Raw genomic sequence first — 21,661 nt, forward strand, 5'->3', positions numbered from 1 at the left:
CAGTGTCAGACCCAGGAGGAAGCTGGGGTGAGAATGGAGGACAGAAGAGCAAAGAAGGGGTCGTCACCCTGGGCTCCACTGGAACCCCAGGGCTCCTTGGGAAAGGTCAGCCAGCTGCAGGAAGGACCCGAAGGGGTTAATGTGGAAGGCAGAACAAAGTGACTCTGAGACTCAAGTGGGCTGTGTCTCTGGAGCTTGCCTCTTGCCTTAAAGGTGTGTAACAGCAAAGCTGGAAGTGATTAGTAGTCCTGGGGATGGCAGCTGGCAGAAGGCTTCCTGAGAGGGGCCCTGGGGCTAATTCCATTTCTTAGCTTCGCATTTCCATGCTGGGTGTGGAAAGGCTGAAAGAGATGAAGGCAGGGAGCAGAGCAGCCAGAATTAGGAGATCAGGAGGCAGGACACCTGGAGCTGGCCCCTGATGGCCTTCTGCATACGGCCTTTCCTTGTATCTTTCACTTGACCCATTCCCACTGCGCATGTGCCCCTCTAGATGGTCCATTGTTACTTACTCCCTCCCATTAGTCTGTAAGTTCCCAGAAAAGCAGGGAATATTTGTGCTTTTCACGTCCCCAGACAAACAGCAGGCGCTTAAGCAATGCTTGTTGGCAGATTGAGGCATTTCTCTGAATTTCAGCTCCCCACATCCGATATAATCCAACTAGCACTTGAGTGCCTACTATGTGCAGAGTGTTAAATGCTGTAGGGGAAAAAGAAAAGAGGAAGCCATCACTTCCTTTGCTGTGAATAATTTGCCTAAAATGAGTTTAGGCTAGAGGATTTTCAAGGTTCTCTTTGATTCTAACTTCCTGGTTGGGTTCTAATTTTGGGGGTTAGGGATGGGGTGGGGTTGGGGAAGCAAGCCAGAAGGATGAAGTCTCTAAGATGGTAAGAAAGATGTAGCATCCTTTAAAAAAACTGGCTTACTGGTAACTGGCAAAAGGAACTGGTAAACTGATGTTTAAAAGCCGGGCAAGGCTGGGACAGGAGAGGGGACACGATAATTATTTTCAAATGTTTGAAAGCAGAATGGAAATCAGATTTGTTCGATTTCACCCCAGAGGACTGAATTAGGAACAACGAGGAGAAGGGGTAGAGTTAAGCTAATTTCAGGTTGAAACTCCATGTGGTGAAGAATTTAGAAGGAGAATTATTACTGTTGTTGTTCAGTTAATCCTATTTGGTGTTTTCTTGGCAGAGATGCTGGAGTGGTTTGCTTTTTCTTTCTCCAGTTCATTTTACAAATGAGGAAACTGAGGCAAGCAGAATGAAGTGATTTGCTCAGGATCACACAGCTAGTTCTCTGCTGAGGCTACTTTTGAACTCAGATCTTCCTGAATCTAGGCCTAAATTGCATTTAAATCCTACCTCAACATCTACTAGCTTGGTAACCCCGGGCAAGTCACTTCACCCTATTTTATTTGCCTCAGTTTGTGTATCTGTAAAATGAACTAGAGAAGGAAATGGCAAATCCCTCCAGTGTCTCTGCTTTTCTGGGTCTCAGTTTCCAATTATGTCAAATATGGAGATTGAACTTGACATCCTGTAAGGCCCCATTCAACTCTAGAGCTCTGAGTCTATGAGTTAGAATTATTAGCAGAAGGGATAGGAGGTATCTGATTTGATCAAGCAAGCAAGAATTTTTTAAGAGCCTTCTCTGTAGTGCTAAGTGCTAGGTGTTCAAAGGCAAAAATGAAACATCCCCTGCTCTCTGGGAGATTTCTTTTTATCAGAGGGTAAGAGGTTTCTCCACATTGGAGGACTCCAAACAAAGGCTGGGGGACCATTTTGTTTAAGTGTGGACCAGGTTCGGTGATGATGATGATGATGATGATGATGATATTTAGATGCTATGATTATCCCCATTTTATAGATGGGGATACTGAGGTAGCACTGGTTAGGTGATTTGCCCCAAGTCAAACAGCAAGTATCTGAGGTGGAATTTGTATTTAGCTCTTCCAAGTCCAATGCGCTATCCATTAAACCATGCAGCTGCCATCTTGACTAGATAGATCCCTTCATTCTCTGCACTTATAGTAAGCTTCTCTGAAAAGAAAGAAGACTAACTCATAGAATCAGGAACCACCTAAAAATAGTCTCTGTAGGGCCCAAGACTAGGAAGTTTGGAGTCCTATGACTGGTTATTCCAATTGGTTATTCTTATGAAAAGCCAGAGAATAAGTCTCCCACCGAGGGGTCAGTTACACTGGCTTGGATCCTTAGTCACAGATGGTGAATCTTTTGCTGAATAACTAACTTTGCAGTCCATATATTGGGTCCCAAGTGGGTAGGAGAAAAAAGTGTGTGGAATTCTCACTTCTGGAGGGAAATGTGATTGGGGAGGTCATGGACTTGATGTAACTACATAGTTTCCTGGTTCTTTTTGTCAATGGGCTCATTGTTTTGTCTTTCTTCACAAGTATCACAGACCACAGCTAAATAATACGTCTAGTTTCTTTTAAAAGTTGCATATTTCTTCAATCATATGGTCTGGTGTATTATAATAAATACACAACTTTAGAGGAACAATATTAATGGCTAGTAGTTAAATATATATATATACATATATATATATACATGCAAATTTCAAAATTTGCACAGTGTTTTACAATATTCTGTCATTTGATTCTCCTGGTGACTCTGGGAAGTAGATGTTTATTAATATCAACCCCATTTTACTGATGAGGAACCTGAGGCTCATAATGTTTAAGAGATTTGCTTTGGAGTCATAGGTCCTAAGTGAGGCTGGATTTGAACTCAGGTCTTCTTGACTCGAAGTCTCATGCTCTGTCTGCTGTGCTACCTAGCTTACCTTCAAGAAAATTTGTTGATTGAATATCCAAGAAAATTCATGGGATCATAGCTTTAGCTTGCCATTGGACTTCCTCAAATGTGATGTTCAGAATTAAACAGAAGATGTGATTTTGTTAAGGCAGAAAACAAAATGGTTTACCTCATCCTTGATTCCCAAATTCCTCTTAATGTGGCTCTGCTTGAGTTACTCTATCCCACTCTTTGACTGCAACAAGACCGATATTATTTCTAGCTGAACTGCGCTCTTGCTATATCTCTCCCAATTAATATTTATGAAATTGACTTTTTGGACCTATGTCTAAGACTTTACATTTGTCCCCATTACACTTTATCTCATTTAATCCATCCCAATGTTGAGATCATTTCTGGTCTAGACTATCACCCATCAGCTTTGTGTCATTTGCTACTTGATTGGCATATTATCTGATGCCTTTTTTCAAGTTGTTGATAAGTATGTTAGGCAGCATGGGATAAAGCACAAATCCCTGAGGTGTCCCACTAGAGTTCTATTTCCAAGTTAGCACTGAATTAGTAATCATTGTTAATGATCACCACTACCCATAAGGTTTGTCAATTCAACGAATTCCCAGAATCCATTTATTTATCCTGCATTTCTCCATGTTATCCACAAGAAGAATATAATTTTTTTTCAAATATTTAGCTAAAATATACGCTATCAACCAAGCTCCCTGGATTCAAGTTTCTTCATCTGAGAAATGATGGGGTTAAGTTAACTGACTCTTGAGCCCACTCCCAGCGATGATCCAATGTGCCTTGATCCATGGATCTGTCATAGGAACCTATTAATATGGAAGTTTCTGCAGAATTCTCCTGAGTAAAAACTCAGTTGGACAGCAACCCATTTGAAGAAGATCTGGGGAGTTTAGTGAATGGCGTACTTAAATATTGTTCAACTGCCTGGTTTCTTTGTCAGCCCCCAAAGTCAGAGGGATCTTGGACTTCATTGAGAGACACATCACTTTCAGGAAGAAGGAGGCACTAGTCTTGTGGGTTCTGCTCTGGTCAGATTCTCCTCTCAAATCCTCAATTCATTTCTGGGCAGCCCAATTTAGGAAGGGCATGAATAACGGAAGAACAAAACCAGAAGGGCAAAGAAACTGGAGCCTGTGCTCTAGGAAGTTTGAAAGAGCTGGGGATAGTTGATCGAAACAAGATTTAGAGGAGACATAATGGATTTTGAACATAGAAGAGATTAGCTTTGTTCTGCTCTGGTCCTGGAGAGCAGAATTAAAATTAAGAGTTGAATTCAGGTCTTTCTGACTCCCTATCTTACACTCTATCTATTGAGCCACCTAGCTGCCTAATAAAAATTAATTATAATGATGATGGGTAGCATTTACATAGTACTTAAAGATTTGCAAAATGCTTTTGGACTTCTCCACCATGCCCTAGTGCCAGGTATCCCCCTCCTTTTTTTATTTTGTCCTCAGATTTTTAGCTTTCTTTTGTGTATTGTCTTCCTCTGTTAGATTGTAAGCTCCTTGAGGGAAGGGGTTGTCTTAAGTTTTTATTTGCACTGTATGCCCCATGCCTAGCACATAGTAGGTGCTTAATACGTGTTTATTGATTGGCATTATATAGGTCATTTTATATATATATATATATATATATATATATATATATATGTATATATACATATACATATATATATATATATTCTCCTTTTTCATATGAAGAAATATAGGTAGATAGAGTTATAGTGACTAGTTCAGGGTCTCATAAGTCTGTTTTAGGCAGCAAGATAGCTCAATGGAGAGCGCTAGTCCTAGAGTCAGGACAACTCACATTTGATCCTGTCTCAGACACTTGCTATATGGCAGACAAGTCACTTTTCCTCTAACGGCCTACATGGGGTGCAGTGGATAGATTCATCTTCTTGAGTTCAAACCTAGCCTCAGACACAAACTAGCTTTGTGACTCTAGTCAAGTCACTGTTTGACTCAGTTCCTCATTTGTAAAATGAGCCGGAGAAGGAAATGGCCAAACCTCTCCAGTATCTTTGCCAAGAAAATCCCAAATGGGATCACGGAGAGCCAGACACAACAACTACAATGTCCCATCTCCAAGATGATCATTTCAGGTAGGGGTTAGACTAGATGGTCACTAGGGGGATGCTGTGATAATAAAATCTGTCCTCTATTCACAGAATTAATCTGCCTGTAGGATCACAGGTTAGAGCTATGGCAACCTTAGAGACTGTAGCACAAAACTTTAATTTTACAGAAAAGGCGTGAGTTCCTTTATTCGTAGCTGGATGCCCAGGGTCACAGAAAAAGGGTCTGAAGTGATCTCCCTAAGAATCATTATTAAACTGGGGAGTTGTGTCATTTTTTTGGAAAAACAGCGAAAAGAGAATTTTTAGCAGTCAGAATCAAGTAGATGTAATATATTTTCTGCCTATAGGTGGCAACTCTTGTATTAGTCGTTAACAATACTCAGAAGCTGATGAACCAGAAAAGTGTGTAGTTAAGAATGCAATTCCCTCTGAAGAAGGAGTCATGGCTCATATTTAGAGGTAGAAAGAACTTCAAGGTCATCCATCCCTACTACCTTATTGGACAGAAGGTGAAACTGAGGTTTAGAGGCATGAAGGATTTTTCCTAAAGTCATCGAGGCAGAGCTGAAGACAAAGGAATAAGAAATCATTTGTTAATTCTTCCAGAGTCTTACTTCTCCTAATAAAAAGCCCCCGGAACCCTAGGGTCCCTCTCTAGGAACTCCAAGAGGCCCAGTAACACACAGTCTGATGTAGACCCTTTAAACTCTCCAAAATTGGCTCACTGCCCCTAAAGGATGAAGAGTGGGAGATCATTCCATGTGAAAAATTGGAGAAAAACAATGAAAGACACAAAAGAGGGCAAAAAATAAAACTTAACACTTTATTTTTTTGTCTCATAAGGAATCCACTCCATATTATGCTATGGTATCTTTTAATTATAAAAATAAGCAAAGAAAATAACTTGCATCTCTCATTACCACGATATGTTTAATAACCTTTATATGCACATGGAGCTTAAAATGTAATTCAACAATAAATAATGACATATGCCAGATATGCTCACTGTTTATTCCAGTACTCAGCCCCAACCCCCTAAATATCATTTAAATTATAAATACATTAATGCAAATATAATGGCACAAAATTTTCTAAAGTGCAACCAGATCACAAGAGAAGAATCATGCAGACAGGTCAAGATCTGCCCCCAAATCACTCTGGGCAGGGAATGCAAGACAAAAACTTTGGGACAGTAGGGAGGGAGGAGACAGGGAGAAGGACTGGGAAGGGAGGGGACAAGCAAAAAAAAGAAAACTGACAAGTAAGAATCGCTTCTTTCCATAAATACATAAATTATATATGTACACATATGTATACATACATATATACACACACATATACATATATGTATATATACTTTAGAGGGGTGTGAAGGAACCACAGCAAAAAGAAAGAATTCCCATGACTGATGTAAGACATTCCCCGGTAATTTTGCTGAAATCCCAACGGCTCCATTGGGATCCTAGATAGCAAGTGTGGATACGGGCACACGAGCCATCGGCTTTTCTTCTTGAGAGAAGTCATCGACCCTACCTGATAAAAGGGGACCCAGACTACGGTTCACCCAATGCCCAACAAGATGACACGGTGCCCATTTCTTTGGGAGTGGCCAGCTAGAGGTGACCCTGCAGGTCAATAGGCTCAGCTCACTGCTGAGCGCCCCGAGGATGGGCCTCATGGGGGGGGGAGGCTTGGGGGGAGAAGAGGGGGCAGCAACATTCACACAGCTGCTTTGGGTACCTTGGCAGCAAGTGATTAGTTTAAAGGCTTTGTGGTAAGGTTGGTTGTATTGCTTCCTCTTTAGCTAGAGACCTACTCTGCCCTCGTCCCTTCTCTCTCTCTGGGAATCTACAGGATGGGGTGACCTCCTGCAATTATTTCAGGGAGAATGAAGCACCAAGAGTTTCTATCTAAGCAAGTTTAGAAGGCCCGACTTTCAGGAGGCAGCACTACCTGGGAGGGACTGCCAAGTTCAAGGACGGTGACCTTGAGAGACTTCTGGATATACATCCAGAAGTCTCTCTTGATTCCAAGGCCTCGGGAGTAAACTGAAGAAGCCATCGGTTCTTGGATGGGTGAAGTGGGGGGGGGATTTATTTTAATCTCTGCCTCTATCTTTCCCCACAAAGCTTCAATGCCATCTCCCGCCAGCCATTTACTGATGGCCAGCGACACGATAAAGGCTAGACAACATAAAATACTAGAGATTTCTATTAAGGCTGGAAGGCCTGGGAATACTGAAAACCCTTCAGCCCCTTGCCCTTCGAAAGAGGGAACGGAGAGCTACTTTTCTCATGCTCTCACCATCTTTTCACCATGGGGACGGCCCACCGAAAAATTATGCTTCCTAAGACTTTGCTCTGGGAACTCCCTTTCCCACATGCGATCTAGAGCTGCTTCCGAGCCAGATTCAAGTGAGCAGCCTCAGATCCGGGGCGGCCGACCAGGAGGTCCACCCCTCGGCTGGGCTTTCATCAAAAATGACTGCTGGTTTCTCCAACCTAACTTCACTGAGGTCCATCTCCGGTTCTGATGCGGAGGGAAGCTATATCTACCCCCTGAATTATATTTAAAGATACAAAAAGGCCACAGGAGCATGTATATGTACTTCTAGTCATAAGAGAAGTGACTCTCTTCCCAGAAAGAGAAAACAAAGCTTTGTCGTGAGGCTAAATCTCTAGGCAATAAAGTTATTATTATTTGCTGCTTGTTCTAAGCAGCCTTCTCTGGCGTTTATTTACAGTATCTAAGTCCTCAGCTCTTTACATTCCACAGTTAGACCTTAAGATATGCTAGTTTTTAAGACAATTGTTAAAGAGACTTTTAAAGCTCTGAGCGGTTACAGTACATGGAGATAGGAGTTTGATTCGCTATCAAAATGCACGACGTGACAGGCCGGAGAACGAGGCTCGAGCGCTTTGGTACGTGAGCCCCGGATACAAAAAGAAATGAGACACTGGAGGGAGCGAGACCGTAGGCTGCTAGTTCACCAGGGACCCACAAACCGAAAGCGGTTTCATATTCGTCCATGGCCAGCACAGATTCATAACACGATTTCCCTTCGACGCCTCGCGGCGCATCCGAGACGCGCAGCTGAGTCTCGAGTGGATTCCTAGCAGCTAACTCCACGGGGGTAACTATTTCTAAAGGGCTCCACATCTTCAAAACCTTGATGGTTCGGGGACAGCATGGACGGATGGGGTTGGAGGGCCGTTTGGGGAAGGGCATGGCCAAGGGTGGAAGTTTCCACTGGGGAAGATGCAGTAGGGTCACACCTGTTCAGTTCTTGGGGACAATGCCATCGCCATGACGGGACACTGGATACAGAAGCCTAGTTCCATGCAGTTGTCTATAAGGGATGAGGGGCTTGAGGGGGGCAGGTGGAGGCGGGAGGAAAGGGAGGACAGATAGAAGGAACTACTTTGAAATAAAAATGTTTAAAAAATTAAACCAGGCACAGTACACTCAAGATGGGCACATTATCTCCCCTAAAATGAAACTACCTCGGCGGGGGTCCGGACGCCCCCGCCGCTGTTATGCGCTCTCGGCCGATGTGCGCTTGATGTGGGAGGAGGCGGGATCCTCACCTTGGAGGTTCCTGAAGAAGATTTTGAGTTTCTGAGGTTCTGCGACCCGCCTCCTATTAAAGTCGGCCCGAGCTTGGGAATGGGCACAGTGGTCAGTCTGCAACAGGTGGAAGAGGCTGGCCATGTTGGGGCCGATCTTCTCCATCAGGCTGTCTTTGATGGTGGCCACCGTCTCGTCGTCACATTCCAGCAGGCTGCGGACGAGCCTGTTGTAATATCTGGGGGAGAGAGGAAGGCGGCTTTCATAACGGGGACCACAAGGGAAGAGACAAGGGACAGATACGTGCTTGTCGGGCTGAGAGTCAGAGATGTATGTACACGGGGCAATGCTTAAGGTCACAGAGTTGAGCTGTGCCATAGACTTGTGGCTGGGAAGCACCTGAGGCAGGAGCTGAACCCAGAACTCCCTGGCTCTAAATGGAACCCTCTCTCAACTGAGTTACATCACTTCTCCCAGGGGGTCGCTACATGAGTCTGGATCCTTTTATTCCATTTGGAAGGGCTCTCTTTCCAGATGGAATTGATCCCTTACTAGCTCCTATATAATTGATGGGGGGAGGGAGTCACTTCGTGAACCTGGATCCTTTTGTTCCACTTGGAAGAAGACTCTTTCCAGATGGAACTGATCCTATGCTGGGATCCTATATAATCAATGGGAGGTCGCTACATGAGCCTGGATCCTTTTGTTCTACTTGGAAGGGCTCTCTTTCCAGATGGAATTGATCCCATACTAGCTCCTATATAATCAATGGGGTTGTTCATTAATCAATGAAGGTTGCTTCTATGAGGTATAGAGTCATGGCATTTCCAAACTGGAGAGACCACTGGGTTTGGGGAGCTGGAAGAACCTGAGAGCTCATCTGGCCTGCTCCCTCTCTCTTTTTAAACAGAGAGAAACTGAGGACTAATTGAGGCAGTGACTTGACCAAGATCACCCAGCAAGAACTTGAGCCCAAGGCCCTAGACTTACTGAGGGCAATGGTCCTTCTGCATCAGGTATTGGGACTAGGGAGGGAGTGAGGAGGGATATTCCAGGCTAAAGCCTGAACAAGAAGAAAAGGTTGCTTATTTTTAACTCTGCATAGGGCAAGGGGTTAGCCATTTTTTCCAGTATGACTTAACCCCTCGAGAGAGGGCCCTTCAAGGCTGTGTGGTAAATGGAGCAGAACATATATAATGAGCTCTGGGGAATGACCTTTCTGCTCTTGGACGCAGTGGAGATGATGATTGTGGGAGGGGTGTTGCAGCTAGGTTAGCCAAAGTGTCCTGGGTGTCCTTTCTTCTCCAACCTCAAGGGGAAATCACATTTAACTCTTTTTTTTTTTTTTTTTTAATAAATTGGGGCATATCCTCCCTGTAGACTTAGAAATTATAGGAGCTAAGAATAGGCACAATGTAAAGAACACTCAATGTAGTAGTGGAAGACCTAAGATTGCATCCCAGCTCTTACTATCTGTAGGATCTTGGGTGAGTCACTTAACTCGGCTCAGACTCAGTTTCCCCATGTGCCAAATGGGCATTAAAAAAGCAGCATCTACCTCCAAAGGTCATTTTGAGGGTTATGGGATGACTTGTGTGAAGTGCATTGAAACCTTAAGGTTTCATAGATATCTGCTATTATAATTATTCCTTCTACTAACCTTTGAAGTCTCAGTTTTCTTTTCTATAAATTGAAGAGAAGTAGCTTAGATGAACTCTAGATATCTCTAGCTCTGACTTCCTATGTTGTAAGATTCTCCCTAATTTTCTATAATAGGCTCTCTGGGACTCATTTTCCTCAACTGAAAAGTAAAGGGATTGGATCAGATGATCTCCAAGGCTGCTTCCAATAAAGTTCTAAGATATATGCATTTATAGCCTTAGTTTCCTTATTTGTAACCATTCCAGTCCCAAATCTTGTGACCTGGAGGAGAGGGCAGGGATAGACTACCAGTGACTGCAGATATCCACCCCCCTGTCCAACTTCCTCTGAAATGTTGGCTGTTGTTAAGCTCCCAAGGCCTCTGACATTTATTTCCATCATCAAGGGAAACCAAGTTAGAAAAGAGGGTGATTGTTGCTTCAGAAGCCAGAGTCCCTCCAAGGTGGCTCACCCTTCTGTCTTGACAATGGAACGATCCATGCTGTAGGGATCCCCAAATTTGGGCAGAAGGGAAATTTAAGTCTACCTAACTCCAAGCCCAGCCCCCCTCCACTAGAGAGGATCGTTTCTCACTGGGGCATCTACCCAATGATGATCCTTGCCAACACATCCCCTTGTTCAACCCCACCTGCCATTATGGATCAAGAGGATCTGAGTTCCAAATCTAACATTAATATTTACTGCCAGTGTAACCTTAGATAAGTCATGACCTCCCTGCACCCATTTTCTTCCCTTGTAAGATGAGGTAGTTGCAGTAGATGATCTCAGAATCCCTTCCATTTCTACATGGGTATCTTAAGAAACTGTCCAAATTTAGGACTTCAAATTTCAGAATATCAGTGTTGGAAAAAGCCCTGGTTCAGCTCTTGCATTTTGCTGGTAAGATAACTGAAGCTCAGAGAGGGAGATTACTTGCCTAGAGTCACACAGAAGTCAATGGCTGGATCTTTATCATTCAATCTAAACATCTACAACTAGTAATTAATAATAATAATGTACCAGGCCCCCGTGCTAAGCACTTCACAATCATTAGCTCATTTGAGATTCATAATAATCCTGGGAAGTAGTGGGCGTTATTATTATCTCCATTTTACAGATGAGGAAACTGAGGCAGGAAGTGTCTCGCTCAGGGTCACAAGGCTGGTTTCTAAGGCAGGATTCCAACTCCTGATTGAGAGTCCCACACTTTCCACTGCACACTGGTGCCTTGGGAGTGAAGCCGGTCTCTACTTCTCCCTCCCTCCTTTGATAAATCTCCCCTGACGGGGTCGGCTTCCCCAGGCTTGGTAAAGAGCCGGTCCCAACTTTCTCACGAGAACACGATGTGAGCCCGGGCTGGGGCTCCTCTCGGCCCCGGAGCCCATGCGGCTTAGGAACTCAGTGTGTGAAAATTTATAAATAGCCCTTTGTTTCCCTCAATCAATATTATTCTCCTGTTTCCTGTTCCCTGTCCATGCACCAGAGAGGTGGGAAGCGTCATCGGTGACACGCACTGGCTCTGGGGCGTAGAGCTCACTGAGCCACAGCCTCCCCCGGTGCCCACGGGGGCCAAGCCCACGGGGGTGGGCACCTGAGCTCCCCCGCCCGCCCACAGCTCCCCCCACTCTGCTTCCCTTCTTCCAGGGCAGGGCTGGCTGGCAGGGGTCTCTGCCTCTCCTCCCCCACCTTAGTTCAGATAAGTCACAGGAAAGTGGAATGGACCGTTAACTACTTCCTCTTACGCCTCCTTGCCAATTGGCATGGGTTCCGTGTGTGTCTATGCTGAGATGGGGCTGGGAAAGCAGGATGTTTCGAGGGAGCGGAGATCTCGGCTAGCGAAGGGCAGCCCGGCAAGGAACCGGAAAACTCTGCCCTTTTCAACAGTCATAAAATTAACCCGCTCCAACAAAAGCACTGGGAAAAGGGTGCTTTGAAAACGAGGGTCTTCAGATGCCGGGTCTCACTTTGCAGGGAGCCGGATTCAAACCCTGCTCTGGCATGTTAGTGAGTGACTTAAGCTTCCTTGGCTCAGTTTCCTCGTTTGTAAAATGGATATCTGGAGATGAGCACTGGGATCCTCCGTGGCTCTCGATTTACGATCGGACAGTCAACAGAAGACAAGGGAAGATGGCAATTGTCGAGAGGATGAAAGGGTGTGTGTGTGAGTGTGTGTGTGTGCATCTAAGGAAGGGAGGGATCACGAACAGAGTTCTAAAACAAGACTCAGGGTGGACTTCTCGGCTTTTCGGGACAAGACGCCCTTACCCAGTACAACAGAGTGGGTAGCGTTCCCGCTGTACTGGCTGGCCCCTGTTACTAGAATGGAAGCTCCAGGAGGGCAGGGGTGCTTTCCTTTTTTGCTTCCAGTGTTTCAGTGCCTACTACATGGTCAGTGTTTGTTAGTCTGACATCTCTTCCTCTGTTAAAGGATGATATTAGGTCGGCACAGGGGAAAGCATTGAACACAAATAATGATAATGGCTCATATATAGTGCTTACTGTGAGCCAAGCACTGTCCTAAGCACTTTAGAAATATTATCTCAATTGCCTCACAATAATTCTAGGAGATAGGGACTATTACTATTCACCCCCCCCTCCACCTTTTTTTTTTTTTTCTGAGGTAATTGGATTAAGTGACTTGCCCAGGGTCACACAGCTAGGAAGTATCAAGTGTCTGAGGCTGGATTTGAACTCAGGTCTACTATCCCCATTTTATAGGCAAGGAAACTGAGGCAGTAAAATGTTAAATGACTTGTCCAGAGTCTCACAATCATTTCCTGAAGCTGGATTTGAACACTCTGTCCACCGCCCTACCTAGCCAGTCCCTTTATGCATCTAGATCTCAATTTTCTTCTCTGAAAAATGAGGTTGAACTAGATGCATTTTCAGATCACTCCCAGATAGAAATCTCTGGGCCTACAAAGTGATCCTTAAAGTGAGGTGGTTTGCTAAGTCTTGAATGCTTTCTCCTGAATGCACAATGAGAGCTTCAGGGGGCATCTGACTATTTTCCCTGCAGGACTGGGGACTGCTGGATACAGATGGCAGGTCTCACCAGTGGCCAATGGCGTCTCTCCCCTCCCTCCCCTTCTTGTCGCCTTTGGCTCCAAGACCAATGTTGCACCTGTTGGAATAGTGAGTGGGCAGCTGGATCACTTCAGTGATGGCTCGGGAATTCCTCTTGGCCACGCCACAGATGTCCAGTTTGTGGTAACACTCTTCTTGAACCTCGGAGATCATCCTCTGGAACGTGGAACATCTCCGAATGGCCAGGAAGACCTTGGAGGTCACGCCATTGGCGATACACTTCAGGCTTTCTTTGACGAAGGCCTTTCCCTGAAAGATCCATGAGAAAGGAAGGGACTTAGCACAGTTTGGGACCATTTCACCCCTCAAACATTTATTAAGTACCCACTGTTTGCAAGATACTGTGTGAAGTATAGGGGATATTTAAAAAAATATAAAATATAAAATAAAATTTCATCCCTCAAGCATTTATTAAGTACCCACTGTTTGCAAGATATTGTATGAAGTATAGGGGATATTTAAAAATATATAAAGTAAAATTTCACCCCTCAAGCATTTATTATATACCTACTGTTTGCAAGATACTGTGTGAAGTACAGGGAATATTTAAAAATATATAAATAAAATATAAATAAAAAATATAGGGGGAAAAAAAGAAATGGTCCCTGCTGAAAAGATACAGCCAATAATTAGAAAGTCCATACAAAGAAATTTTAGAAGATGCTAATCATTGGCAGGGGTGGGAACCAAGAAAGATCCTCATATAAGAAGCTGAGCCTTGAAGGAAGATGGGGATCCCAAAAGGTAAAGGTGAAGCATGAGGCAAAGTCACAGAAACAGGGAAATCTTTCTGGAGTCACACTGGGAAAGACTTAGGCAATCTGGAGACCTTGAACTTCCTTGAGAATAGGGAATGGGGAAGGGAGAAAAGGGGAGAAACTAGAAGTAGAGAAAGTGCAATCTAGAGGAAGCATGATGTGACCCGGGTGGCCAGCCTAGAGAATCCTTGGCCTTGTACCCAATATTCAAACTTTGGATACTGATGACAAAAATTGAGTCTCAGATACATGGAATAAAGAAAGGGCTTGTTCATGGGCACAGAAGGAGTTAGTTGCAGAGTGAGAATTTGAACCTGGGTCTTTCACTCCCTTTTAATAAGCATCACTCTCAGGGGCTTCCTGTGTCCTGACCACTTGGGAAATAAAAATAGCTGCTCCTTCTAACAAAGTCTTTGGTGAAGGAGATGAGCCCATAATTATTAATAACAGCTATCACTTACAAGAAGCAGCCAGGTGCTGCAGTGAATAGAAAAACAGGCCAGGAGGCAGGAAAACCTAAGTTTAAATCCAGCCTCAGACATTTCCTAGCTGTGTGACCCTGGGAAAGTCACTTAACCCTGTTTGTCTCAGTTTCCTCCATCTATAAAATGAGCTAGAGAAGCAAATGGCAAGTCATGCTAATATCCTTTGCCAAGAAAACCTCAAAAGAGGACACAAAGAGTCGGAAGTGATTGAACAACAAAACCATTTACAAGGTGCTTTAAGATTTGCAAAGCACTTTACAGTTATTCTCATTTGAATCTCACAACCACTTTGGTTTCACAAATTAGGAAACCAAGGCACAGAACATCCAGATGACTTGCCCAGGCTCACACAGCCAATAAAAATCTGGGGCAGGATTTGCACTGGATTCTTTCTCCAGGTCCAGCTCTCTATCTATAGTGCCACCTAGCTGCTTCATGATGAAGTAGCCCGGTGTGGACAAAATGCTGAACTTGGGAAGACCAGGGTTAGAAGCCTGCCTCTGGCACTTGTTAGTTAATTATGGTCAAGTCACTTGGCTTCTATTGGCTTTGGGGTTCTCTATCTATGAAATGGGGGTGGTAACCATAGCACTTACCTCCTGGCAAATGAGATCATGCTAGTAAAGTGCCAAGAAAGCTTGGGGATATTTGGGGTAGTAGGATAGGGAATTATACAATTAGGAAAGAGATCCTAAGCTCTTATTTTACCCAGAACCCGCCTTCCTTGCTTCTTCCTGGCATCTCACTCTCACTCTGGCCATTATCTTCTCTCTGCCCACAACCTCCCTTCCCCCACCCCACAATGCTCACCACCCCCATTCCCAGCTCTTCTCTAAGCCTTGTCTTTCCCTTGCAGAATCCAGCCCTTGGGGGAAGGGGCTGACTCCTTGGCTGGTGTTTGCATACAGAGCACTTAGCACAAGGATTCAGACATAACAAGTGTTTCCTACCTGCTCACCTTCTTACCAGAGTGGGGTTCCTTGCCCTTCCTGCCTCAGTATCCTTACCATGTGCTAGAGTCCTCTCCCAGGAATTGGCCCCTTCTAGGGGCATCAGATACAGCCCTGGGGTGTAAGCGAGGCATCAAGCCAACATGGGACTGTCAGTGAGCCACCTGAGCCCACAAGAGGCCTTGTGGGAGTTTTTATGCAAGGCTGCTGGAATCTGCCTCCCCCTATCTCCTGGACTTGTCATGAGAAAGAAAGGAGGTGATATTGGAGAGCACTGTGAAAAGGCTCCCACATTTAGAGGTATCTTGAAAGCCACAAGGAAAACTGCGTTCCTACTCCTTATCCCTAGGAGAAAGTTATTTTGAAAGGAATAGTTCAGGGGCTCATAACAAGAAAGTTAAATTTCTGCTCCAACTCTCTCCCCCTCCGATCACAGGTGAGAGCTGAAAAAGCCCTGAGAGCTCATGGTTTAATAATACCTGCTTCTCTTCCCTTAATACCATTTTACAGAAGAGGAAACTGAGACTTAAGAGTGACAGAACCAGGCTTTGAACTTAAGTTCTCCAGTTTCAAATGCAACTCTTTCTACTGCTCCCCAGCAGAAAGGGGAAAAATTGGAATCTTTGTACCCAAAGGTGGTTTGCCAGCCAGAAGCACTTGGGGGTGGGGAAGGGAATGGGAAAATGGCTCCTGTGTCTTACTCCATCATTTGCTTTCATTGAGAAGAACCAGCTGGTCCCGGAGGGAGGGGACCCCCTTCTCTCCGGGCCTGCTTACCTGAGTATCAAATTTTGCAGCACTGTACAGGAAGGATTTGCAGATATCGTACAATCCATCTGTGTCACAGGTAGTGTTCTCCAGGCATGCAAAAGCCCCGCAGCCCACCTGCAGAGCGGTGTTGAGGCAGCGGATCACTTCAGCTGAAAAGGAAAGAGAATGTGGATCAATCAGTGGCCCAAGGATGGAGATGGGAGCCCATCCGTGGGACAAATGAAGCCCTGAGGTAGAGTCTGGCACCTAAGGGAGAAAGAATAATCATTTTAGAGTTCCTACTCTGTGTCAGGCACTGCAGCAAGCACTTTCACAAAAATTAGTGCATTAACTCACAACAACCCTGGGAGCTAGTGCTATAATTATTCCTATTTTACAGATGAAGAAACTGAGGCAAGCAGAAATCAAGGGTCCCACAACCAAGGCTGAATTTGAATGCAGGTCTTTCTGACTCCAGAGATAGGATTTTATCTGATAGTTGCCTCTAGGCATGAAACCAAACAGATGAGTCAGCTCTGTCATACTGGGACAGCTGCTGCCACGGCCCAAGGAGGAGGGGAGAGAAAGAATACAAAAGAATAGGAGTTAAGGGTCCATCCATCAGGAGATTTTCCACTTTATCTGAATATTATAGAAAGTGGATCACAAGAGTCCAGATGTTGACCAGCAGGGGACCTAAGAAGTCAACTCCTTCAGTAGGCTTGGAAGTAGGGAGGACCAGGTTTCAAATTCTCAATAATTACCAGCTGTGACCTTGTCCAAGGTCATTCAAGTCATGTGATCCAGAAGCAGGATCTGAATCCAGGTCCTCTAATTCCAATTGAAATCCTTTCCAACTGGAGCATATGTTTAGTTCTATAGAAGAAAGGGGAGAGGGGGGAAGAATGCGTCCTCTCTTACCTCACCCCCAAAGAAGCCTGGGATTAAGAATCAGAAAACTCCCTAGCTGTACCACTTTGGACAAGTAATTTCCTGAACCCCTTGGAACCTCAGTTTCTTCATCTATAAATGGCATGGTAACACTCACTCACAGAGCTGCTGGAAAGCAATTGTCCAACTGTTAGGGAAAGTGAGTAGTTATTATATAATCATGGCCAATGCCTCAAGATCCTAGATTCCAAGAAGAAAGGGATTCTGGAGGCCATTGAACAAAGCCCTAAATCAGAAGATAAGGTGACTTGTCCAGGCTCATAAGGAAGTGAACAGGCCATCAAACAAACCCCTAAATCAGAAAAAGGTGAGGTGACTTGTTCAGGGTCACACATGAAGTGAACAGGCAGGAGGGAGATTTCACTCCTTTTCACTGCCCCACTTCGCCTCCCCTTTCTCAGTCTTACAAAGGCATCATCTTGAGGGTTTAGCAGGCATTCTAAATGACTGTATACATTCAGAAGGCAAAAGATGGAGAAGAAGACCAGTCAGTTTGGCTTTAGAGAGCTCATTCAAGAATATCTTTTTTTTTTTTTTTTTTTTTTTTTTTTTTTTTTTTTTAAGTCTAAATCTATTTTCTCATTGATAGGAAATTCCCACTTTGGAAACTCCATTCACCAATGCCAATCAGCAACTCCTCAGAGACTGAGAGTTCTAGAGAATTATTTCGGAGTGCTGAGCAGATGGAGGGCTAGCTCTGGGTCACAGAGATAGTAAGTAAGAAAGCAGAACTGGGGTCTTTTTGATTCAATGACCAGATTTTGGAGTTTGAAGATGTGGATTCAAATCCTAGTTTTTTCACTGATTACTCCCATGACTGTGGATCAATCATGTCACAGTCTCTGCACTCGGCTTTCCCATCTGGAGATGTCTTCTGAGTCTAAACCTCCCTTTTTATGTTCCCTCCAGCCACTGCATCCCCTAGTCTCCCAACTCATCCCAGAAGAGTAGAAGCCCAAGTCCACCTGGGAATCCATCCGAGCACTGGGCTGCCCCAGTCGCATTCACCTTCGGATTGGGGAAAAAAAAAAAAAAGGGAATAGAGCCAGCTAGTATTTTTCCCTAGTCCCCCTATTATAGACTCCTGCTCAGAGCAACACACACATTCATTCATTCATATTCTCCCTCTCTCTGAAGACATTAAAAGCCTTATTTAGGAGAAACACAGGTGTGGAGTAATGGAGTCCGTTGTGCAAGACTGGGAGAAAACCGCCAGCTGAAAACTTGTGTGAGGATTTTTGCATTCTGGATAAGATCTCCCATAAAAGTAATTTCTCCCCTCCAGAAGGGAGGGGGGGGGGGATGTTCTGGCAAGCAGCTCAGCAAGAAGCTCTCGGCAGCCTCCATTCCACAGGATTCTCCTCGGAGATCAAAAGCTTCCCGGGTTCAGTTGGGCTTCCCCGCCCCTCCCCCCTCCCCAGCCTCTGGGATGCTACAAGTCATTTCCCTAATTATAGATTTCCACGGGTTCAAATTATAACTTTGCTTGCAGCAGTTTTAATATGCATTAGGGCTGCTATTGTCTTAGCAGGCTGGAGTTGGGAGGGAATCGTTGAATTTCTATAGCAACCAAAGTACAAAAGGAAATGGGACCATAGCCCAGAGACCAACTACTCTCCACTGGGCTGGGGGAGGGTGGAGGTGGAAGGGGGGGGGGGAATCACGGAGTGTCCTCTGGGAAGGAGGAAGCAGGACAAATTCTGGGGAGAAGCTATCCATCTGACACCTGCCGCCATAACCTTCGGGCCACGAAAAGCAGCAAATGCTTGATTCGAATCCTAGCCTGCCACTTATTAGCTGTGGGATCTGCGTTCAAATCCTGCCACTAACTAGCGATTTTATCTTGGGCAAGTCATTACACCTTTCTTCAAGGAAGGGGCCGGACTCAGTGATCTGAGTTCTCTTCCAGATCTACATTTCTCAGTCTGGGGTCCCTTTCCTTCTCTAGGTCTCCGTTCTCTGCTCTGCGACAGAAGATGGTTCTAAGAGATGATCTCCTAGAATCTAGGTAGTTTGAAATCAGAGTCTGGGATCACGCATTGGAGCAGCCCACTCTGTGACCTTCCCCTATGGACTCTCACTTTCTTATCTGAGAGATTTAAGCTCGGTATCGGTACTCGTCCCCGACGATCCTGCTCTCATCTCTGGGAAAGGAGTTTGGGGGGGGGGCGCGGAGATGGAGGATTCCTCAGAGAGCAGAATGAGGGTGCTTGGGTACCAGAGGGCCAACATGGGTGTGGAAATAAACAAACGGGCCAGATGTGTGCACGCTGACTCCTAGTGACCCTTAACCCTTTAGAGACAAAGGCAATGGGCTAGCAACTGCTTCGGAAAGCAGGACTAGAGAGCTCTCTCACTCAGAGAAACAGCTGCAGTTTGGGGGAAAGAAAAAGAAAAAAAAATTAAAGGGTTTCTTAGTCATGTGATGCACGAAGGTGCCGATGCAAGGGCTGGGGAGAGGCAGTGGGCTTCCCTTTGAATGCATCCCCTAGGACCCAGCACTCCCGAGGGTTCCAGGGGTTTTTTTTTTCCTCCCGTTTTAGCATGTGCTTTCCGCAAGACTGAAGATGCCGTGATTTTTTTTTTTTTTTTTTTTTAAGGGGGCTTGGGTTGCATCAGCCGCTCGGGTCTCACCTTCCGGAGCCAGTCCCTGCGAAGCGCTGAGAGCGTGCCTGGAAACGCTCCCCACGCCCCCTCCCCAGCCCTCCTCCCAGCAGGGTACGTGCCAGATCCCAGGCGAGCAGCCCCGAGGCTTATGCAACGAAATCCCCCCTCGGCCCCGGGCTCGGCGCCCCGGCGATGGCCCCGAAAGGCAGCACACAAAGGCGGCCCGCTTCCCGGGGCTCTCGGGTCCCCCCCGGCGCTCCGGGGCCACGGGCGTGAATGGAGCCGGTCCGGGAGCCCCGGCTGCGCCGGCCCGCGGGAGCCGGGGGATGCGGGACGCCGCCGGGGTGGGGGTGGGGGTGGGGGGGAGGGAGGGGCACCGGCCGGCCGCTTACCTGAGCTCTGCGCCGCCCCCCGGGGCTTCCTGGGGTTCACCGAGTCATTCTGCTCCGATTCGGTGCCCGCGGAAGCGCCGATCACCAGCACCAGCAGCACGGCGGAGTTTTGGAGCATTCTCTGAGAAGTTTCCGCTAAGTTGCTGGGTTTTTTCCCCCTGTCCCCACTTCCCTCCTCCTCCTCCTCCTCCTCTCCTCCTCCTCCTCCTCCTCCTCTCCTCCTCCTCGTCCCGCTCCCCCCTCCTTTCCTCCCGGTGTCTCCCGGCTTGAGAGAAGATGTGGAGCTGGATGCGTTTGGAGGCTGAGGCGGGGAGCTGGCGAGGAGGCCGGCGAGCTTGCCGCTGCTGCACCGAGGCTCGAGGCGCTGCCACCTTTGGCTTGGACAAACTGGGGGCTCGCGAGCGGCGCCCGGGGAATTTATAGCCGCTCTTATCGCTCCCCGGGATCGGGAGCCAATCAGGAGCCGGGCCGGTCAGCCAATGAGCGGCCACACACTCATTCAAGCGCCGGGGCCCTGGACTTTGGAGGAATATTTTCCAGCAGATCGCGGTACCTGGTGCCAATATTTCGTGTGTCCGCGGATGGAGGGCGTGCGTGTGTGCGCGCGTGTGTGTGTGTGAGTGCGCGTGTGTGTACGTGTGTGTGTGAGAGTGCGCGCGTGTGTGTGTGTAGGAGGGGGAGGATGGAGAACTCTCCATGATTAATCTCCTTCAAGGAAACGGCATGGCAATCTCCCTTATAGCATCCTTTAGTTTTCCAAAAGAGGCCCCCGTTTTCTCATTTCATTTAGGAAAATATGGAGCGGGATGGGGAGAGCGGGGCGGGCTCCCTCGCGGGGCTCAAGGACCCAGAGCATCCCAGGATGAAGACTCCTCTGAAAAGCGTGCTCCTAGTGTTTCCTGCTCTACACCTCGGGTGCTCCCTCCCACGCCCATCAGCGCTCACATGTTCCCAGGCGGATCGATGAGCTTGAGGCAGCAGGGAGGCATGGTCCCCCGTGCGGGTGTGATCACGAGGCTGTGGAGAGAGACGGCATCGGGCTGAGACCCGGGACAGTTGGCTGCTGGGGACCCCAGGCCTAAAGACCCTTCTCATAAGGAGGTGCGCAAAGCAGAATGCAGAGGAGACTGATCATAGGGAGAGGCAGTTCTCAATCTGCACACGCACAATGCTGTACACACATGTAACAAGGCCCTAATGTACCTACATCACTGCACTATACATCCCTAACATGCACACATACGTGCAGGTACACATGTGGTTCCCGTCCCCAGATTAAGAAATGCAAAAATAAAGTCCTTGAGGGAAGGCACTTTTGGGCTTCTTATTTACATCTTCAGTGACTGGCACACAGTAAATAAGGAACATTGAACGAAGGGACAAATGCATGTAAGAATGAATGAAGAGGAGGCTTGTGATCTTGGAGTAGTCACTCTTCCAACCTAAGTCTCAGTTTTCACCTTTGTAAACTGACCTTGAGATCTGGAAGGGACTTGGTTGCACAAGTTAAGTACAAGATAAAGTAGAAAAAAGCCCCTTGTTTCACAGAGAAGGGAACAGAAGTGGGATCTGCCCAGTGATCTGC

The 21,661-nt window shown here is 46.2% G+C and overlaps 1 protein-coding gene across 1 annotated transcript; it reads right to left on the bottom strand.

The window, feature by feature from the left end:
- Window positions 1–5,697: 5,697 nt before the first annotated feature.
- STC1 (stanniocalcin 1) lies at window positions 5,698–20,460 on the bottom strand. Its single transcript, XM_074285421.1, has 4 exons — window positions 20,077–20,460; window positions 16,154–16,296; window positions 13,221–13,432; window positions 5,698–8,693 (listed from the first exon to the last, which is right to left on the bottom strand). Exons 1-4 carry the CDS (start codon window positions 20,192–20,194, stop codon window positions 8,423–8,425), a joined length of 744 nt encoding a protein of 247 aa, XP_074141522.1. The 5' UTR covers window positions 20,195–20,460; the 3' UTR covers window positions 5,698–8,422.
- Between the last annotated feature and the right edge of the window lie 1,201 nt (window positions 20,461–21,661).

Source organism: Sminthopsis crassicaudata, chromosome 2, assembly GCF_048593235.1.
Source record: "Sminthopsis crassicaudata isolate SCR6 chromosome 2, ASM4859323v1, whole genome shotgun sequence".
In the NCBI taxonomy this organism is placed as follows: domain Eukaryota; kingdom Metazoa; phylum Chordata; class Mammalia; order Dasyuromorphia; family Dasyuridae; genus Sminthopsis; species Sminthopsis crassicaudata.